Source organism: Andrographis paniculata, unplaced genomic scaffold (genome assembly GCF_009805555.1).
Source record: "Andrographis paniculata isolate CXL003 unplaced genomic scaffold, ASM980555v1 Contig35END, whole genome shotgun sequence".
NCBI lineage: Eukaryota > Viridiplantae > Streptophyta > Magnoliopsida > Lamiales > Acanthaceae > Andrographis > Andrographis paniculata.
In genome coordinates this window covers 3,481,759-3,502,947 of record NW_026137568.1, presented here as the reverse complement: position 1 = coordinate 3,502,947, position 21,189 = coordinate 3,481,759, and the positions used below count along the sequence as shown (strand labels likewise).

At 34.8% G+C, this 21,189-nt stretch overlaps 1 protein-coding gene across 2 annotated transcripts; it reads right to left on the bottom strand.

Annotated features, from left to right (window-relative positions):
- Nucleotides 1-335: 335 nt before the first annotated feature.
- On the bottom strand, nt 336-4,001 carry LOC127249223 (probable thiol methyltransferase 2). 2 transcript variants are annotated; one of them, XM_051271933.1, is made up of 9 exons: nt 3,726-4,001; nt 3,476-3,606; nt 2,896-2,982; nt 2,392-2,492; nt 2,177-2,276; nt 1,196-1,242; nt 973-1,051; nt 715-823; nt 336-607 (listed from the first exon to the last, which is right to left on the bottom strand). In XM_051271933.1, the coding sequence occupies exons 1-8, from the start codon at nt 3,955-3,957 to the stop codon at nt 746-748; spliced, it is 855 nt and encodes a 284-aa protein (XP_051127890.1). In that variant the 5' UTR covers nt 3,958-4,001; the 3' UTR covers nt 336-607; nt 715-745. The 2 variants fall into 2 exon arrangements, with proteins under 2 accessions (XP_051127890.1, XP_051127889.1); XM_051271932.1 differs by having other exon boundaries at nt 336-604; nt 3,726-4,000.
- Nucleotides 4,002-21,189: the final 17,188 nt, after the last annotated feature.

Here is a 21,189-nt window from a genome sequence, read left to right as displayed (position 1 = left end):
GCAGTGAAAATATCATCGATATTACTACTCCCACTCTTATTTTCACTTCCATCACTATTGTTACTACTTCCACTCCTACTGCTATTTTCACTTCTTCTAGTCTCTAGTGACATTTTTGCCTTGATCAAACATCTTCCCCTAAAACTAAATATTTGGTTAGTAAGATTCTTTTAAGTTCTACTAGTTTTGAGTCTTTTGCTTACACTATTGTTTGTAAAAACAATTGTCTTATCCTTTTCAAAAAATATAAATATGTCGATTGCAAGTAAATTGTTTTCGTATATTTGAGACTCTTCTCTTATTACTTCTATGAGTGAAAGTCATTACTTTTCATATTCATAGATAATTACTCACGATTATGTGAATGTATTTTCTGAAATAACATTCAGAATTACCTCAATCATACATTGAATATGCCCAAATGATTCGGATTCAACTTTGTTGTTCCATAAATACCCTTTGCACTGACAAAGGAATTGAGTATAACATTCTACCTCGTTGAATTTCCTTTTTGCTCATGGTCCAGAAATTTAGCATTTGTATCCATATACCTACCTCCCAACAAAAGATTTGGAACACGAATTGAGCAACACCCAGGAACGACCTACTAGCACGAGTAGTGGATGATAAAGATTACGAATGTATTAGGCTCAACACAATAGTAAGAAAATAAGGGAAGTTTAAAGACCAAGAGAGGAGAGGGTGATCACACACCATCTAAAGAATGGCGTTTGCATACTCAAAGTTAGAGTGAGGATTTGGATACTCCGGATAATTGGGATTGACCACATCTCTTCCTCCATCGCCCTAGTTTCTCTCGTCCCTGCAACACCATCAACATCAATCATCACCCACACATCAAGGAATATCAGACAACATTCATTAAAAAAGCTAAGTCTTAATGCCTGTCTTGTCTGTTTATCTCTATAACACAACCACACGTCGTCATTATATATATTTATATATTCATACCATTCGAGGAGCAACAGCTAACTCATTGTCTACAATCTGAATTGCTTTCATGCCCACACCATCCAACACCTCTTCATAACTGCACATGATCCATACATATATACATACAATGACTACGCAAAGTTACCTTTACTCAGCATCATATCATTTCCAAGATCCATCCACGATATACACAAAAAAAATAAAATAAATATATATGCATATATATATATATATATATTACTCAGTAGCTGTTACTCTGTAGGGAGGCCCACCCTCATGATCATCAATCTGCTCCGTCCCAACAATAAAATACAATAATCAGACTATGTAAGTATCTGTGGAAATCAGTTTCCATGAAAAAGGCAAAAAAAAAAAAAAAGGATAGAAGTGGAAGAAAACTACTGTTCTTTACTTACAACCAACAAACAGGAGAAATTGGTACATTGGAGCTTTAAACAAAATTACTTTGTGGTCTCAACAGCTAAACAACATTATTGGTGATTGTTCTCTCATTTATAGTCACTTCACTAAGTTCATTTTTTGTTTCTCAAAAATTAGAAATAGTTTTACTCATGGATATATATATTATACATAGAGCCTAGGGAAAACAATAGAAAATAGTGGAAAATTATATTATAGCTAGACAAAAAATTTGTCTGCCTTTGGCAAAAGAATCTGCCAATGTGAGGAGAAAGGCCAAGGAGCCAGCTACTCCAACCTATGGGGCCTGGTCCTTGCCTTCATATAGGCTCCAGCCGGGCCTACCACTGTGGGATTGGCCTTAGATCGACTTAAGACCGTCTTAATCTATTTCAAAAATAAAAATAATGAAAAATACTTTATAGAATAAGTATGTCAGCTCAACCCAGGCCTAACCAAAATCTTCCAAATACAGTAGCAAATCTGAGCTAGTCCGGGCTGCCCTCCTTTATTTTTCAACCAGCCAAGACCAGCCCGCTTCAAAATTAATGTACTCCTCCTAGCCGTGGGACAATATGACTATGGAGGGAAATTTTTTGGTAGAGAGACTTAAGTTTAATGGCGGGGTCCAGATTTTAGGAATGTTTCCTATCAGATCTCAAGTGATGGACAATGGCCAAGAACATAGAATCATAGAAATTCTTGTTTTTCTTGTCTTGAAAAGGCAGATGAAAACTATATTCAGGGGTGGCTTAGAGTGTCAAGAAATATAGAAAACGAAACAAAGGGGGACTTGGCAAACCGGATACATCAGAGTTATTAGTTCCCCATCTGGTTTCAGGAGATCACAAATTTTTCTAGCCCAAGTCGGTCTTAGCTCTGGCTCAATGGCACAGAAAAACCTGTGGAGATTACATTGATCGTCTCAAGAATATTGTTAATGCAATTTTCAGTAAACTAAGTTCAGCATCTATATATAATACATATATATATATATATATGATGCATAGGACTTACGTATAGTCAAATATGAGATCAAAAAGCTCCGAAGGGCACCAGGTAAAGAAGTCAGTCTTTAAAAAACTATAATGCTCTGCATTTGGTGATCCGGAGGAGAGCTGCCACACAATGTTAGCAATACAAAAATTCAAAGGTGACAACAAAATGATCCAATCAAAGTTACCAGATCAAAAATAGAACTAAAAGATACAACACAATATTTATTTAGTTTCTAAATTAACCTTTATTTTTTTCTTTTCATGAACCATTACTTTGGTGAGCCAGAGATTGGTGTTCCATAATGACACAATCTTTTAACCTAGAGCCTAACACTTTGAGCTGCAAGTGATGCAGGTAACGATACAGAACTTACTATTTAGTCCAAATTAGCATAGTAGAGAAATTTAATTGTAGATTGAAATTGTATCAAAGTGGGAATCACATAAGTTGAAGCATGCTGTTCAGAAGTTGGTCAAAGTTGTAAACTTTTATAAAAGTTACAGAGAAAAATTCACATCTTACTTCAGATGCTTTCTTAATGGCACTCTCTGATATGTCTATACCTATAACATGACGCTCAGGGCATGCAATTGCCACCACATCATAACCCTGCAGCGTATAAAGATATCTGTAGTGAAGAAAGCATCACAAAACAATTAAAAAAGAAAAAAAAGAGCAGAGGCCTTTGTTTGATTTTGTAAGAGAGTAAAGAAGTGTGTAATCTCTCAAATGGAGCATTGGAATGAATATCATTATAGTTACTTGGCTTCCAATTGGTAACAGAATCATTTCCAAAATCTAGAATCAAGAAAAACTGATGGTTTAGCAGAAATGAAAAACTGATGGAATAATGATTCCAATCTTAATAAGCCAATTATTCAGAAATGTGAATGAAATAAACGCATTTCACTTTCATAGCATTGAACTAGAACAACAATTATTTGAAATTAGATAAAACCGAATAACCATTCAAAGCAACAAAAGAACTTAAAAAGGCGTGTTAAAACATGTTATCTTTCTGAAGCAGAATAGAATTACAGTTGCAAGGAGTAGATAACAAAAGAAATTGTAAAAATTAAGAGACAAATGGAACAAGGCTTACGGCTCCGCAGCCGGGTATGAGGGCTCTGCCTTTTGGAAGGGATCCCGTGGTGTGAAGGTGAACAAGGAGTGGGGTGGGGGACCCCAAATCCCAAGGTGTTAGACCTTCATTCCAGCACTTCTCCCACCCATCTGAAAACCCAAGCATATATAGCATCAATCAATCACCATGATTATGAATGATTAAATTCAATTATACAGGAAGGAACTTTGTCTTTATCCTCTGTTCAACCTCGATCGTTTCTACTTACTAAGCGGGGAGTCTGAGGCTGACGCTGAGCGCAAGACCTGCTGGAACGAGTTGACTCTGGCATCAAGAGGGATGGGCGATTTGAATTTGGATTTGGAGGGTTCCATGTTGTTACCACCACCGGGTTTTACAGGTGAGCTCTTGAAGAAGCGCGCTCCAGTACAGAAAGTGGAGAGATTTCCCAAGGTATAGGCAACCGGATCGGAGCGGTAGATAAGGGAACACCGACGCATTGTAGTAATATAACAATCCCTCTTTGGCTTTCGATGGCTTAGAGAGGACCGAGGAATCAAATACAGATAATAGTAATTAATAATAATAATAATACTACTGTCTATTAAATTTAATATTTTAGATAAAAAATTATTAAATATTACTATCTCATTTCTATCATAGTGTTTGTGTTTTCTTAAGTGGATAATATAACTCAATAAATTAATAATAATAATATTTATAGTATTTTTTTTTTATTTTTTTATGTAAATAATGTTGTTAATATCACTACAAAAAAATATATATATTTGTAACGGAATTCCGTCCTTAAAATTCACGTAGCTAACGTAATTCTATTACTAATTCAGTCTCTAATGTTATTAGTAAGAGAAAAATTAGATTTAGAGACAAAAATATTTTGTTAAAAAATAATTTTTTCCTATAGTATATTTTTAAATAAAAATTTATATATAAGTAAAAACATTAAAATATATTTAATATTTTAAAAAATATATCTTAATAAAATATTTGCATATGAATATCATTTTATATATAAAAAATAAAATTTTATATTCCTTAATTTTTGTAATTAAATAAATTAATATTTTATAAATATGTAAGGTAATAAATTAATATAATATATATTTGTCCTTAATATTAAAATAAAGATAATATGAAAAACTAAAAATAGGAATACTTTTGTATTTAATTAATATATACTTTTGAAAATAGAGAAATTTTTACTTCTACATACTAAAATAAATGAATAAATAAATAAATTTAAATAATTAACATAAATTAATTTCATAAAAAAAAATAAAAAAACATTGAATATAAATAAAAATTTATTCAATGAAAAATAAAAAGACATTTTTTTTTCCAGAATAATAATAATAAAAAAAATTAGTACATAATAAATCAAATATCTAAAGTATTTGCAATGCACAAGCTTGAAAGATATTTGGTGCAGTACAACAGCTAGCAGCACAAAAATTATAATTCTATTTTTTTCCCTCATATTTCAATTTTTCACTCAAAATCTTTTTTTTTCCCTTCGCCTCTTCCCCTCCGAAAGCAAATTGTTCTCTTCTTGAATAAGAACCAGATGAGAAAGATTTCATTCAAGGCCTTTTGACTCACGTTTTTGTTTGGGTAAAGCTTCGTCGATAGCCGTCGGTAAGTTCTCCTTCTATTTGCTATTGATATATGAGGATTTTGATTTGTTTCATATTCAAATTATGTTAACTTCTTACTAATTAGCTGATAATGCCCGTCCTTTGATTAATTTGCTATGAGTGAAATGAAAATAATTATTTCAACTTTCATTACAAAACAATTGACTTTTTTGTAGCAGTTAGAAATTCATAAAGAAAATTCAATTTTCGTGCAAAAACACCTCTTGTGTCTACTTTGTTACGAATTTTAACCGTTGCAAAACGTTATGGTACAAAGAATCGTTGTTGCGGAAAAATTCATAACAAATAAGTGGCGATCAACGCCCTTAATATGCATGAGCTAATTGTATTTGTAATATTTTTTGTCTACAACAAAAGATTAGATTATGTTTTTTATATGAAATACACGTAACAAAAAATTACAATATCAAAGTAGTGATGTTGTAAGAAAACTTTTTATGATGAAAAATCTCCATTACAACAAGTATGCAACAAAAGTGTCTGCATGTGAGAGAGTTTTTGCTACAAAAAATATCCGTAACAAAAAGTGCGCTACAAAAGTTGACATAATGTCAGGACTTTTTGTAACAAAACTAGTTCGTAACAAATGAGATATATGGTACAAATGAGATATCTGTGTCAAATAAAGTTTTTATTGCTACAGAATAAAATGCACTCAAACATTATATATGTTACGGACCCAACAACGTCACAAATACCTAAAAGCATAAATTGCCATACATAATCCAAAAAGCTTAACAAGTCCTACAAAATAACGTCAATCCAACAATGTTCATAGACATGCCAAAAGTAGAAACATAACCGTCAAAAGTATTATCAAACATATTTAACTATGACCGTGCCTTAGACCATCATAACAACTAACTAATATACAGTTCCCAAGTTAAAAATATAATACTCCCTCAATCCCTATTCAAAATACTCTTTTTGCCATTTTCGTCTGTCTTACTTCAAAATAGCTTTCTTATTTTAGAAAAAGTAATCATACACTAAAACCAAAATACCATTAACTTTTATATAAATTACAAACATACTACATATCATTACTTTATACATAAAGTCAAAGAGCAAAAATGTCAAAAACTCTTACACAATTTCACTAACTAATACAATACTATTATTTTTTAATCTACTACAAAACTCCAAAGAGTCCCTTTCCTTAGGGACAGAGGGAGTACTTAAGAAAATCAATCCAACTCCAATAAAAAGTAATTCGGACGACCAAACTCATCAATTGTAAAATAAAAAAGGCAAGAAGTCAAGGACAACAAAGCTACTCCAATGAGAAGCCAATATATATAATTTATTACAATGATTTAAACCATTTAATTCCCGAAATAGTAAAGCTAATAAAGAAAAACATACATGCTAGTATGTCCATTCGATATTATCTCCGTTGAGTACCTCTCTAAGGATCTTCGCTCCAGCATTCGTAAGGAGTATAAGTGGAGTCTCAGGACAGTAATAGCTATGACAAATACTTTGACAATGGCTATGGTATCACCTATATAAATACGAAAAATATGTTCTAGTTACAACGAAGAATGACATTTGAAAAAATATTTTTGAATATACGTGAATTGCAAACTTGCAACTGACATACGAAAGTAAAAAAGTAAACGAGCGACAAATTATTATTTCATGATTATTGGGATAAAAAAAAAAAGTAAAGTACCTTCTAAAATGTGTTATGGTCCTACAGTTTAACAATCAACATATCATCCAGTCCATCCTCAACAACAAAATCAAAAGTTCTATTCCACACAGGGTTCAAACTATCGTTCACAACCTAAATAACAAAAATATCATCATGCTCTGATCAAAATTTCACGTTGAACACATAGTAAGAAAACATAAAAATGTACAGGATCAAAGAGCAACACATCCGGGTTTTATTTCTCAATTTAGTTTTCTTCATAGTGAGTACCACGTAAGGATCGACCTTCCGGATAACATCAGCTGGTGCCAATTCTTCAGCAGATATGACAGTAACAGACATCAATCCTCTTACAATGACTTCGAATTTTTTTTTTGAATAAGTAATTTAACAAGAGGCAACAAAGATGTCATCTATAATATCGCAAGATGCTTCCTTGTTCCCTATCTCAAGCCATCATAATTTTTCCTAGTAGAGTAAGTTTCATGATATATAAGTTATAACTAAAGCAAACAAATACTTTACATGCTCCTGCCTTCATTGTCTCATTGAATCTTTAAATCTTTCACCAATTTTAACCACACATTGTTCACCTTGCAGGGCTGAAGCTCGGATATCAAAATGTGAGCACAAACTATTAGTTCAGAGGCTTGAATCCCTTCATCATCATAGATTTTAACCACCAAGAGTAGGGTTGAAGCATCCTCAATGACAAATTCAAAATGTTCGATGCAAAGATTGAGAATATCTCACAATGATGAGCGGATGGGATGGTTGGACTCCAACAAATGGGGAAATCCAATTCAAATCTTACTAGTAGAGCAATACTGAAGCTTTTTTTTGTATATGTATAGTCAGTTCTTTGAGAGTAGTAGAAAATTAATAATTAAAAAAACTTCTATGCACTAAGCAATTGGAAAACAATTTTTTTGCCCCAATGAAGATTTCAACTACAATATGGCTTCAAAATAGAGATGAGACTTGGAAAATTCAAGTAAGGCTATGAATATATTTACTCACAAATTTTCTAGCTAAGAAACTTTCCAGTTCGCTTGGAATCAATCCACTTAAGTAGTTTGCCTTCACAAATCTGTGTTAAAACAAAAGTACGAATGATTAATGCTAACAGAACACTCATATGCATATATAGATAATAATAATAATAATAATAATAATAATAATAATAATAATAATAAATATCAAACCATTGAGCAAATAATGATTCATATGCAATAATTTTGCAGTAAGTAATAAAAAAATTTGTGCTAACATATAATCACTATAACTTGCAACATTGCAAGGAAAAGTAAAACAAATTTAAGAAATAAAAACTATTATGCTCCATAGAAGATGCATTAATTCATGTCACATAAAAGAAAATATAGTTTACAGTGAACATACATACATTGTTGAAAAAATCAAACCATTTAAAATCATATCAGCATAATTTTAATTTACAAAAAATAAGCTTGTGAGCATTGAGAATTGATATAAAATCCTCACATAGCATGATAATTACTTATAATGATTGTAAATGCGTAAAGCTCCCCATTTCTGGAGGGATGTCCCCATAGAAATTGTTATCATGAATAGCATTAACAAATAGTTAAACTTATTATAAGTAAATACAATTAAATTTTCAGAATTTGAAAAGAAATAGCAGGAATAGCAATAGACATTTACAAAAATTGTAGATTTTTTAGCTTTTCAATATCAGATGATATGGGTCCACTCAACTTATGGTTCAGAAGGCTCCTGCATTGCCAAGGAATACTAATCTTCCCTAGATAAAATTACAATCAATTTCATATCCATTTTCATTTACTCAAAGCATCAAGCCAGTAGTTTAGCAAACAAGAAAAAAGTAATGGTGAAAACCACAAATGAAACAAACAACCACCTTGAAGTGGGATTTACATCATGCTATATAATAAAAATATACATGTATGAACAACTTCTTCTTCTATCTTTCTTTTATCGGAAAGCTCCAATCGGTCACAATGATGTTTTCTCCGCCGTCTTCAATTTTCATCTCCGGCATCAATAAGCGACCACGAACTATAAAGACAGACAACAACTGCTTTGAAAAAGAATAAAAAAGAATGAAAAAAAATGAAGAAGTAAACGAAGAAGAAAGAAAATGAAGAAGAAAATGCAAAAGAAGAAGAAGAAAAAAAAAACAAAGGAGGAGGAAGAAGGATAAAGAAGACAAGATAAGAGCAAAGAAGAAAAAAAGGAGGAAGAGGAAGAAGAAGAAGAAGAAGAAAAATGAGGAGGAAGAAGAATCAACATTGAATTCAGTCAAATTAATATTTTTATTTGTGTCCCATAAAAAAATAATTAACAAAATTAGTCCCATATTGAAAAATAAATTATCATTTTTTATCCTACCGTTAAATTTTAACGGAATATATTGACGTGGTAGTAACGGAAGATGATGTGGCATCTAATTTGGATTAAACATGGTTGTGTATATCAAAATATGACCGTGTACTATATAAGCAACATTCTCTCCAAACACACACGGCCGTGTGTTGAAAAGAACACGGTCGTGTTTCACCCAAAAAGATGAGAGAAATGGAATATGATTGAGAGAGAAAAAGTCAATAGAGATTACGATATCAAAAAAAGTCTAGGGAGAGAGAGTAGGAGAGAGTGAGCAATGTATTATAAACCACATAACAAGATCAACAAATCACTATAAAATTCTTCTTCTCAAACATCCCCACCCCATTTATCATTTTTTTTCTAAATCGGGTTTAATTCTCTCTTGATGAACAAACCGGGTTTCCCAGGGCTTCCGTTGCGCCATCTTGACCAGGAGTTGCAAGAATTCATCCCCGCTACCTCATTCACCACCTCCGCAATGGCTCCTCTCCAAATATTTTTCTCCTACCCGCCACCATCAATCTATGACTTGGGATACGACTAGCCGGTGTTTGTCGCCACTCTAATGGCCCCTCCCCAAATCTTCTTTCATTTGATGATCCACCACATGCAAGCTCATAGAGGTTGCCATTGGCGTGGGCAGCCTGTCAGAGAAGGCCGACAAGCATATTTTTCTTGGCCCTGACCTTGAGGCAATCCTACCAGAACGAGATGACAGGCGCCAACGATAGCCGCTGCAAGCAAAAGAGAAATTTTGGGTGTCATGGAGTGTGTTTTTGGTGTCTGGGGTGTCTGCAATCAAGCTCCTTCTTGACTTTCTTTCTGTATCCTACTCTATCTCTCTCATTGTGTCTAAGGTGTATTTTTTTTTTTTAAAAAAAAGAATTATATTTTATATCACAGAGAAAGACCACTTATGGATTAATATATATAAGATGGGAATAAACAAAGGACAAGGGCAATCAAAGGCCACAACAAAACCAAAATGGCCAAGACAGGCCTAATTCATCCCACTCAAAATAGAGGCTCAAGTATGAGGCTGGCAAAATGTAGGACCCAACAAGTTTTAGGCCGCATGATAAAAAATGCATTGGGCCAGATATACCTAAAAAAGAGAATTGGGCCGGCCCAAAAGATTTTTTAGTTCTTAGCATTGGTGGGCTGACCCAATCTTCTGCCTGTTTTTTTCAAAAGGCTGAGCCCATAAGGAAATAAAATTTTCCAGGTCAGTAATCTTTCTCTTCAACCACCCAGCTCACAAACTTCTTTCTCGGGCAGAAAATTTGAAAACAATAGACATCTCCCTTGCCAATCCTATAAAAATCTTGCCATTTCCAAGACTTCACGTTGCTGCTTCTCAAAAAATTAACACCATTATTCCTATTTTCATGCAGAAAGAGCTAAATGTAGATAAGCAGAGAAACCAAAATTCTTAATACCTGAGAAATACTCCCTCCGTTCCACATAATTTGTACATATTTTCTATTTTCGTCTGTCCCACATAACTTGTCTTTTCTATTTTTGAAAATATAATTATGCACTTTAATCATATTTTAAATTTTATAATTTTCTTAATTTTAATTAAACTATTTACATATCTTAATCTTAAACTATAATTATTTTTACTAATTGATAATTATTTTTACTAATAAACTTTTTAATTTTCTATTAATTATACTTTCTCTAAATTTCCGTATCTACAGTAATAAGCCCAAAATATCTAGGACAAAGGGAGTAAAATATTTCTGACGAGCTTACATGAAATAAGGCATCTTGATTGTCACCATCTTTGTTGACCAAATCGAAAGCTCGCAAGTGCAAGTTTATCCATGTTAACAAACCCGCGGAGAAGCCCTGTAATTTGATGGCTTTGATGTTATCATTAGCTTAAATCAATTAAGCAATATTGTCTACATCATTTCTTTGTAACATGGTTTTTCCATTAAACCAAGTTTGTGGGATCTCCACTCATCATGGTTGAGTGTCCACTACAATCGTTCTCAAGTGTGGTTTTCCAAACCTATTCCTTTGAGCAACTTCAAAAATTGATTTTGATTTAACCCTTTGGTTAGCGGATCTTCTATATCATCCTAAGACTTCGCATTGTCTAACAAGATTACCCCTAGTGAGATTAATTATCATATGGTATTCTGTTGACAACAGATGTATCATGATTTACTATTGTACATGACATTCTATACTTTTTAATTGTCATAGGGTTTTCACAGTGTATCGTTATTGTGGGCATAGACTTCTTCCAACATTAAATCTCCCGTAGTAGTTGTCAAAGCTATTTGGCTTCCTCTTTTTCCTTGTTGAGATAACTTGAGATTCCATGGAGTATCGAGCTATACAAGTCCCCTTAGTCAACTTCCATGACACAACACCTCATCTGATCATGAACACATATCCACTTGTAGAAAATGAGTCACTTTGATCCAATATCCAGTCGGCATTGGAGTACCCTTCAAGCATTGGAGGATATCTCAAATAATATAGAACTACGTTTTAAGTATGTATTAGGATACCTCAAAATTCTTACAATAGTTGTTCAATGATCCTTACTTGGATTGTAGTGTATCTACTCAGTTTGCTTACTGAGTACACAAGATTTGGGTGACTGTAGTTTGTCAAGAACATAAGATTCCCAATTATCCTTATGTAATCCAGTTGAGTTACAACATCGCCTTAATTTTTGCTTAACTTTATTCTTGGGTAAATCGAGGTTTTCATTGTTGGCCTTTCATTTGCGCCAAACTTAGTCAGTAGTTTTTATACATAATAGGATTGTATCAGGGCGATTTCTTCTTGGTGGTTGATTATTTTAATCTCCAGGATTACATTGGCCAACCTTAGATCCTTCATGTTGAAGTTTCTTTTCAACATTTTTTTCGTCCAAGTAATGAGTCATTGATCATTGCCCATGATTAACATATTGTCTAAGTAGAGGAAAATGAACACAAAGTTGTTGAAGTCCCCTTTGTCGTAAATACATTCATCACACTCATTGTATCTGAATTCATTCGATAACATGGTATTGTCGAATTTCAAGTGTCATTGCTTTAGCGCTTGCTTCAGTCCATATAAGGACACAACTAATTTGTATCCCTTATCTTTTTGGCCAGGTACTATGAATCTTTCATGTTATTCCATATATATTCTTCTCTACGTCACCATTTAAGAATGTTGTTTTGATATTCATCTGATGAATCTCTAGATTATAGAGGGTAGCAATCACGAGAAACACCCTATGAGGTGATCATATAAATAGAACAATACATGTCAAAAAAGTTATCTTCCTCTTTTTAATTAAAGCCCTTAAAAACCAGTTGGGGTTCAAAGTTCTTGACTGAATGATCGACTTTGTATTTTCTTTTTAGAACCTACTTGTATCATAGAGGCTTGCAACCCTTTAGATATCGGTCAAAATCCAAGTGCGATTTTTTATGATCAAATAGGTTTCATCATTTATTAGTTTCTACCATAATTCAACATTTGGTCTTGACAATGCTCATTTCATTGTTATTGGCTCATCATCCAACATATATGTGATGTAGTCCCGACCAAAGTCTTTGGATATTGTTATCCTCTAACTGCATCATGGTTCTTCTTCTAAGGAATTAGATATGATAGTCACTTCTTATATTATATAAATGCCAGAAAATAAGGCTAAAAAAATTGTTACTTGAAGACCCGATAGTTACCTTATCAAAAATAATCTCTTTTGAGCGAAGCAAAGTTAAAAAATTTAGGGTGAATTATATCATAGTTTATACCTGACATTTACTTTTATTCACAACCAGTATACTGATCTTATGTAATACATGGTTGCCTTAAAAGATTTAATATGAGGAGGTTTGATAACCCCAAATTTTAGCATATTTTATACTTGCAAAACATGTTTATTACTTGTATTTTTGTGTGAAAATTCATCATAATATCTTAATTATGACATACTTTATTAATTTTTTTTTCGTTTGATATAATCTAATTACCCTTAGATAAGATTTACTAATTTTTAGTCCATTATAAGAAAAATCGACAATGGATACCTTGGCACCTAGAGACGAGGAAAGGCATAGTAATAGATGAAATGCTTCCGGGAGTTAAAAATTAGTATAGACCCGGAGATTCCGAATAGGGCAACCTTTCGAACTGCCAGCTCACACTCCCTGTTTGCAGCGGAGCAAGAAAGACATGCAGACTCAATGAAGATTTTGAAGTGAAGCAATAAATCCAGAGCGAATCGAGAATCCCAGTATCTCCAAATCACAACAGCCAATGTGTTGAGCACAAAAAAATAAGATTAGGGTTTGAGCCCAGGAAAAATTAATGGATGGGCCCAGTGGCGATCAGGTGGTGGACCAGAGTCATTCGGTCATATAGTTTTTTGGAATAGGCCAGTCGGACGGTTGGCCATACCGACAGTTTTCATCCGAGTTTGGGCCTTGGGGCGGTTGGTTACAAAGGTAACCGACAAGGAAGCAGTTTATGGTTCAGAACTTTGTCAACGTGAAAGCAATTTTTGGATGGTTCAGAACCAACATGGAAGCAATTTTTGGACAATTCAGAACCAATGTGGATGTAGTTTTTTGGGCGGTTCAAAGATAACTGACGTGGAAGCAGTTTTTGACGGTTATCGACATGGAGGCGGTTTTCTGGGCAGTTCAAAGGTAACCTCCGTGGAAGCAGTTTTTTACGGTTACCGTCGTGGAAGCAGTTTTTGGGCGGTTCAAAGGTAACTGACATGAAAGTGCTTCTGGACTGTTTAGTTTGATACGTATATAAGCAACCTCAGCGAGGGAGACCAAACATCCTCAATCGACATCAATTTCAGAGAAATTCTCATTGGGGATCATCATTTTTAGTTTTCCAGTTATCATGTTCAGCTTTCCTTTTTCTTGTTTTTAGCAGTATTATGGACTGTCTGTCTAGGGATCTGTGATCTCAGATACTCTTCACTCATGTTCGAAATATATTTTCGAATTTTACTTTTTATTGTTTAACTTTTACCATCAACAAATTAACGACCACAATAGGAGAAAGGAAAAATTGTTGATCCTACGTCTAACAAAAATTTCATACAGCTCCAATCTAGTCGAGTCGTTTCAAGAAACTTCATGGTAGGTTCTCAATCTCAACGCCTCAGACCAGCCATCGGGGCCACCACGGCAACACCACCATCAATCCCCACTACGGTGGTCATCTCCCAAATACCATCTCAATGGTTAAATCATGTTCAAAAAATTTACAATTAGAAAACATCAACCATGCAGATAATGTTGCACGAGCAACAAAACTTGATACAAAATATGTTAGATCAAGCCCTGTCGATAGTTTCACTTCACTTTGCGCCTTCACCTCCAAAAGTGTCTCCTTCGCGCACCATCGTTCGTGGATAGCACCATTCCAAGTGCTACAACCCCTAGTAGGCAGAGAGAGGGAAAACTCCCTTCACTTTTCCAAATAATATCCCTCTGAGGACTCGGGCTGAGCCGTTTCAGACAGTTTTATAGAGGGATGACCGACTTGAAGGTCATCCTCATAATCCCATTCCGGTGTCAGGCCATCATCCATTCAGATTGGACCCAGATGACGTCGCACACGTTCTGAGGGTCCATTTCTGTATGACTCCACCGGTTACCGATAGGCCCGCATATCAACGGCCATTCCCTGAAAGAATTATCAATAAACATCTCTTCCCAGGAATTATCAACAACCTGACTTCCACACATTCTCAAAGGAGGATGGTTCTTCTACTATCGAGCATGTGGGACACTTCGCAGCTCAGCTAGAGGAAATCGGTAACACTCCATTTTATAAATTGCAGTTATTCGGTCTATCTCTGACCAAGATGGCTTTTATTTGGTTTGTCAATCTGCTACCTGACAAATACACACATGGGAAGGATTGAAGACAACCTTTCACGCTAGGTTCTTCAATCTTGTTCCAATGGTGTCTCTAACTGGTTTATCGAAAGTGAGACATATGCCAGAAGAATCTGCTGCTCAGTTAATAGGTATAATCCGTTTGATGAAGGGCAGATGTCCGGCTGTGATGGAGGAAAAATAGATGACCAATTTTGTGGTCCGAAACATGCATGGACGGCTACGAGAGACACTAAAAACTCATGAGGTAGAAGATCTGGCTAGTCTAGTGTCTAAATTTTGGAGTTTGGAGTCATTATTTATGGAAAAAGATTAGAATTTTTGTCACCACAATGGTCAACAGATGGCTAGCATGGAACTAGAAGCATACACACCAGAGACCGGTCCAATGGTTGAAGCAGAAGAAATGGCAAAAAAGATAGTCAATGGGAAACCATGCGTCTGTCCAAGATTGAAGCCTCTTCTAGGAATAAAAAGAAAAGATCAACCGATTTTTTCCAATAGTAAAGCAGATGAGATCTTTGATATCCTTCTAGCGGATGGGCAAATTCGGATTCCTAAAGGACAATGATTGACAACAAAAGAGGAAATTAAAGGGAGACCTTACTGCAAGTGGCATAATTCCTTCACCCACAATACAAGTCAGTGTACACATTTCAGGAAGAAGATTCAAAGGGCTATCAAAGTTGGCCGCTTCAAATATGTCACCCTGGGGGTATAACAACAACTATTTCCCAAGGTAACAATGGCTACAATCGGAGTTGTTCCGAATAAAGAATTAGAAAGGCAGGTAGGTCCAGATGAAAAAAAATGGAAAAATTCGGATTTGAATTGATTTTTTTTATCTCAATTTAACGACTCATAAGGATGAATACGTCATGCCTGGGGCCGACATGTTGATCGATTCAGCCATAGGACTTCGGATTCTTACTTTGACAGACGAATATGCTGGTTATAATCAAATTTTTTTGGCGGGGTAAGACATCCCCAAAACAGCCTTTAGTTGCCTAAGGGCATTGGGTATATACGAGTGGACGGTCATGCCTTTTAGATTGAAAAATGCGGAGGCAATATACCAACGGGCGATGAATGCTATTTTTCACGATCTCATTGGTGAATTTATGTAAGTCTATATTGATGACGTAATTGTTCAGTCGGCTGATTTCGAAAGTCATTTGAAAGATCGAAGGCTGAGACAGGACAATTGTTTGGATCACTAGAAGGTCGGCTTAGAGCTTGGTGTTTTGTTCCATCAGTCGGTGCAAAACTAGAGTAGCCGCCGACTTGGTGGAGTGCTGAATCAGCAAATCAATCGTGACTCGAGCCAAAGCTTGAAGATCTTCTGGCTTTAAGTCAGCAAAGGGCAGTGTTGCACATCAGGCCACGACCGATTGGGTAGTTGCTGGAATTGGAACTTTGGAGATAAATGAGAGATCAAAATTATGTTGCCAAATGGAAATGCTAATTTAAAATTTGGAATATCAACAAGAAATTTGAGAAGTATGTGGAGTTGTCTACCTGACCCTGGATGGCGGTCGCCTCGGAAGGAGCCAACACCGGGGAAAGTCGGTTGGCCTTACATGGGAAGGATTGGAGACAACTTTCCAACGGAAAGTCGGTTGGGCTCAGGATATGTCTACCAGACTCCTTTCCAGCGGGAAGTCGATTGGCCTCAAGAGAGTCGGCCGTTGGTTGGCCGGCTTTTGAAGGGTCAGCCGCTGGAGGACCCAAAAACGGGAGCCCAACCGCCGAAAGATTTGTAGTCGGAAGGTCGGGTGTTGGCAGGTTGGTGGTTGCTCAAGAGAGGCCGGTAGTGTGGTCGGGCAATTTGTAAGTAAATTACTCACGAAATTACTCATGGAATCATTTCATCAAAAATAAAGGAGTTTGTTAATTTTTACTCGCGTAATTACTCATGTAATTATGTAAGTAAATTACTCACAGCCAAGATAAGAACCAACAAATGAAAAGCCCGACCCAGATGAAAGATTCTCTTTTACATACACTCTGAAGCTGCTAGCCTCAAATTCTCTGGCACTATGACCTCATCGTTATGGTCAAGTGATAATTCTTCACCGAGGGTAGGATAACGGAAAATTGCAAACTAATCTATTGCCACTGAAAGAAATGAATCACTCAAATGGGGGGGGGGGGGGGGGGGGCGCATCAAGGAGCCTAGGAGACAAGGATCAACCTTTATAGAGGTGCCAAAATCTGATCTTTATTTTACATACACCATAAACAATTTAGTAGTATCATTCTCTAAAAAAATACCAATTGAAGATCAAATTTCACAAAGGATTAGGGGAGGGGGTATAGGTGTTGTGACCATAAGCTCCCATGTTCTCTCAAGCTAGCATCGGGACTCCATGGTGTTTGTTAATGTCATGTTCTTACCTCATAGCTAGAGGAAAATTTTCAGTCATGGAGGTGTGGCCTCTCTTGAGCCTCAAAATTTACCAAAGTACATTGGACTTAACATTAAATCTACTGCATCATAGCTTGAATTATTCACCAAATAAAATCAGTAGAGTATTGTCGGTTCCTATGATTGGATTCCAAATAGAAAGCACACAACAACCCCTAATGATAATAGCGGACAAAAATCATCTACTAGTTCCAGAACCACTGCCTTCAGCCTGGCCTCTACCAAATGGCAACATTTGGGTGCCTACAGGCCCTCAATATGCACCCTTAGGATGAGTACCCTAGAGACATCCCTTAAATGGTCCTTCAGAGCACCCAAAAATGGATCTTAAAGCCATTGTGGAGTTTTCTGACAAATTTATAGGGACCTTGTATGTTTACCTGCATAGCCACGATGTTAGCAACCTTTTGAGAATTTCATATTTAAAGAGCACCTCTCTTGCGTAATGCCTGAATACCAAAATACATATGTTCTTCTATAAGGATTCCTAATCCATTTTAGAATACAAAAGTAGATGTTTAATTTATATGCTACTCTTCATCATAATTCTATTCAACCATGGAAAAGGTTAGCACAAACTTTTTATGAATGTTACTATACAACGAAAACTGAAGACTAAGTTGAGCAGTTTTTAAAATATTTTATAAAAGAAAACGGTTGGTGCCAAATCCAAGGAAAGCTTACATTGCCGGAGTATCACAATCTTTTCCAACTAAATTCAAAAGTTGTAAAGTCAAAATAAGTACTTCATCTCATATTACCCAAGGAAAAAAAATTCCATCCGCAAGCTTATTTCATTCAGGGACTGAAAGAATATTATGATTTTGAGAAAGAATTGAGCGATACATGTTTGGTAGAGATTTTGCAAGGTAAAACCTATACATGCCCCACCTTGAAAGCCTCTTATCAGAAGGAGGCTATTCCAAAATTTTAATGTAAATTTGATATAACGAAGATGGAACAAATCTTCGAGTATCTTCTAAAGGATAACCAATTACAACTGAAAAAAAAGGCATGAATTCTCCTTCAAGAAAAGTTCTACTATAAGTGGAGTGATATATATGATCATCACAATAGCAATTGTATCATATTAAGAAATGTTGTACAAATATATTATTATGGTGGATCACCTTCATTTGGCCAACATAGCCGATATCAAAATTGATACTGATCTTTTTTCTACTCCAATTAATGTTTTAGGTATTCATCCCAAAAAAAAAAACTATGGTGCCTTAAGCTATTAGCTGAAAAGAAAATCTAGAAGCCTACTTTGACTAGGAGGCCCATGTTTGTAACGCTCGGTGAAGCCTGTAGGCCTCTCAGGCATACGTCAGTACAATGGCCGATGTTAGTTTCAAATAGGATAACAAGATTTAGAAAGTCATTTTGATACCGATCATCCTAAAAGGCACCAAAATATGGAAGTTAGGCCATGAACCAAGTCTTTGTTACACCAAAAGTATTTTCTTTGTCTAAAAGAACTACATGTGCATAGATCCCTAAACCCTTACTACTCAAATGAATATAGTCGAAAATGAAGGCAAGGGGGGTGGAAAATCCTTGGGGGAAATCAAACCAACAATATAAGGGCTCAAACAGGTGCCCCAATCGCCGAGGGTCTGAAAAATGAACTCAATATAGTCACTTTGGAAGAGAATTAAATGTTCGAAATGAGTTTATATATTGTTGCGACTGATTAAGGTTTACAACAAGTCCTTCACTATTAAAATGTGTTTGGTATAAAGAATTTGAGATAAAAAAAAATGAAAATATTCTTATTTCTCTTGTTTTTATGAATCAGCGAATTGAAACTTGATAAATGAATAATTTTTTATTCTCTGATGTCATTTCTCTCTAATGTACAGAGAAATTAAATATTTAATTTCTGAGAAGCACTAAAGTCTTTTCATTTGACAATTTTTATTTAATTTTTTTCATTTTGTGGATTCCTATTCTATATAAACTATTTCTAATATGATATATCATTTTTTTTTTTGTTTCAGTCATTCAAAAATACATCATTTCCTCTAGTGACATTTCTCTATTATATTTCTCAACTGAATTTTTTACTATACCAAAAAGAATAATCAATTCCCATTCTCTATAAAATTTCTTTTATTCGCAAATACATTTTCTATGGCAGTAGCCTCAAGGACAACCCAAAAATAGACTGGGGCAATTGTCATTAGACCAAATGGAAAAGTGGAAAAATAGAAGTGTTGTTATGAGATGAAATGAATATCCCCGACGTGTCCAACAACAAAAATGGAACAACACAATTTGATAATTGAAAATTGGCTTTTGGTTATAAAAGTGTACTTTTTTGTACTGAAGTGTCGTGTTCTAGCCCAATTTTTTTTTTTGTCAAATAATAGATGCTCTTGTTAACCGGTGAGTACCGGGTCAAACTCAGAACAAAATTGTAAGAGAAATTTTAAGTAAAGATAAATGCAAGCATATAAATCAAGATGCGTTGAATTAAATTTTATTTTTCTGAATTCAACTGTAAGTACAAAATTAAATACACTACAGAATAATGGAGAGTGAGTGGAGTGAAATGCAAGGGGGATACGAAGATGATGAAATGAAGATTGTGATAGATGAGTGAATGAGTTTTAGTGTCTTAATGAATGCGTGTTTATGTAATAGTGCAAAAAGAGAAGAAAATGCCCACCAAGTGGATGTTGTTGAATGCGTGAAATATATATATATATATACTTCATTCATTAGAATGTTATGTGAAGGTGATCAAAAGAGACATTTACTTGCTACTGTACCTTGCAATTCTGGGACTTTTTAGTCTATAGATACTCTGAGAAGCTAAATAAATCATTGATTATTGAGCTGATGATATATTCCTAAATTCATGCTTCACTACCGTGTGAGACATTTTTATCGACACTTGCGACAAATGAATCACTTGGTCAATTTGCTACCTACCCCTTACTATATATTTGAAGTAAAATTGCATTCAAAACGTTGCTTTCAGGAGCATCTTGGATCTACCTAGCAGCGTGATTTCCTTTCAGATTTATCTAACTAGATTTCATTAAGTGACTTATATATATGTCTTTAGTTCCATAATCTTAAGATACTTGGCGAGTTTTTATCTCAAGTTAATGTCATTCAGGAGTAGGAATGCAATTGAGAAAATATGATATTTTATTACTTATAAATTAAATAAATTGAATATTGTGATTACACTATGAAATATAACATTTTTATTTAACTAAAACTTTAACATGCATGTTACACTACAAAGCTTGTAAATCTTTCTAAGTGCATAATTCAAATGAGATGGACAGCGAGAATGCGAACCTGTCACAAATGTTGCTAACCACTTGCTTTTAGCGTCCAAAGCTTCTTACACCTTGAGCTCTTCTCCAAAATAATACGAATTTCATATTGTAAAATCTTCAAAATTGAGCTCTGAATTGGATCCTATTTATAGGCGTCGGCCAAGCTTCTAGAAGGCGGCTATTGTCATGGATACCAGGCGAATTGATTCCCCACCGTCCGATTCTGCATACGCTAATTTTCAATCGTCAGCGAACATGGCTTTTGAGAAAGATTGAGACTTGGATCTTTATTAATTCAGCCCTTCTTCGCTAGATAGAGAGCTAGCCTTGCCCAATTTCACATTTCAATCACTTTTCAAATCGCGATTAGTTATCAAATGACCTGGTTCGCATTCT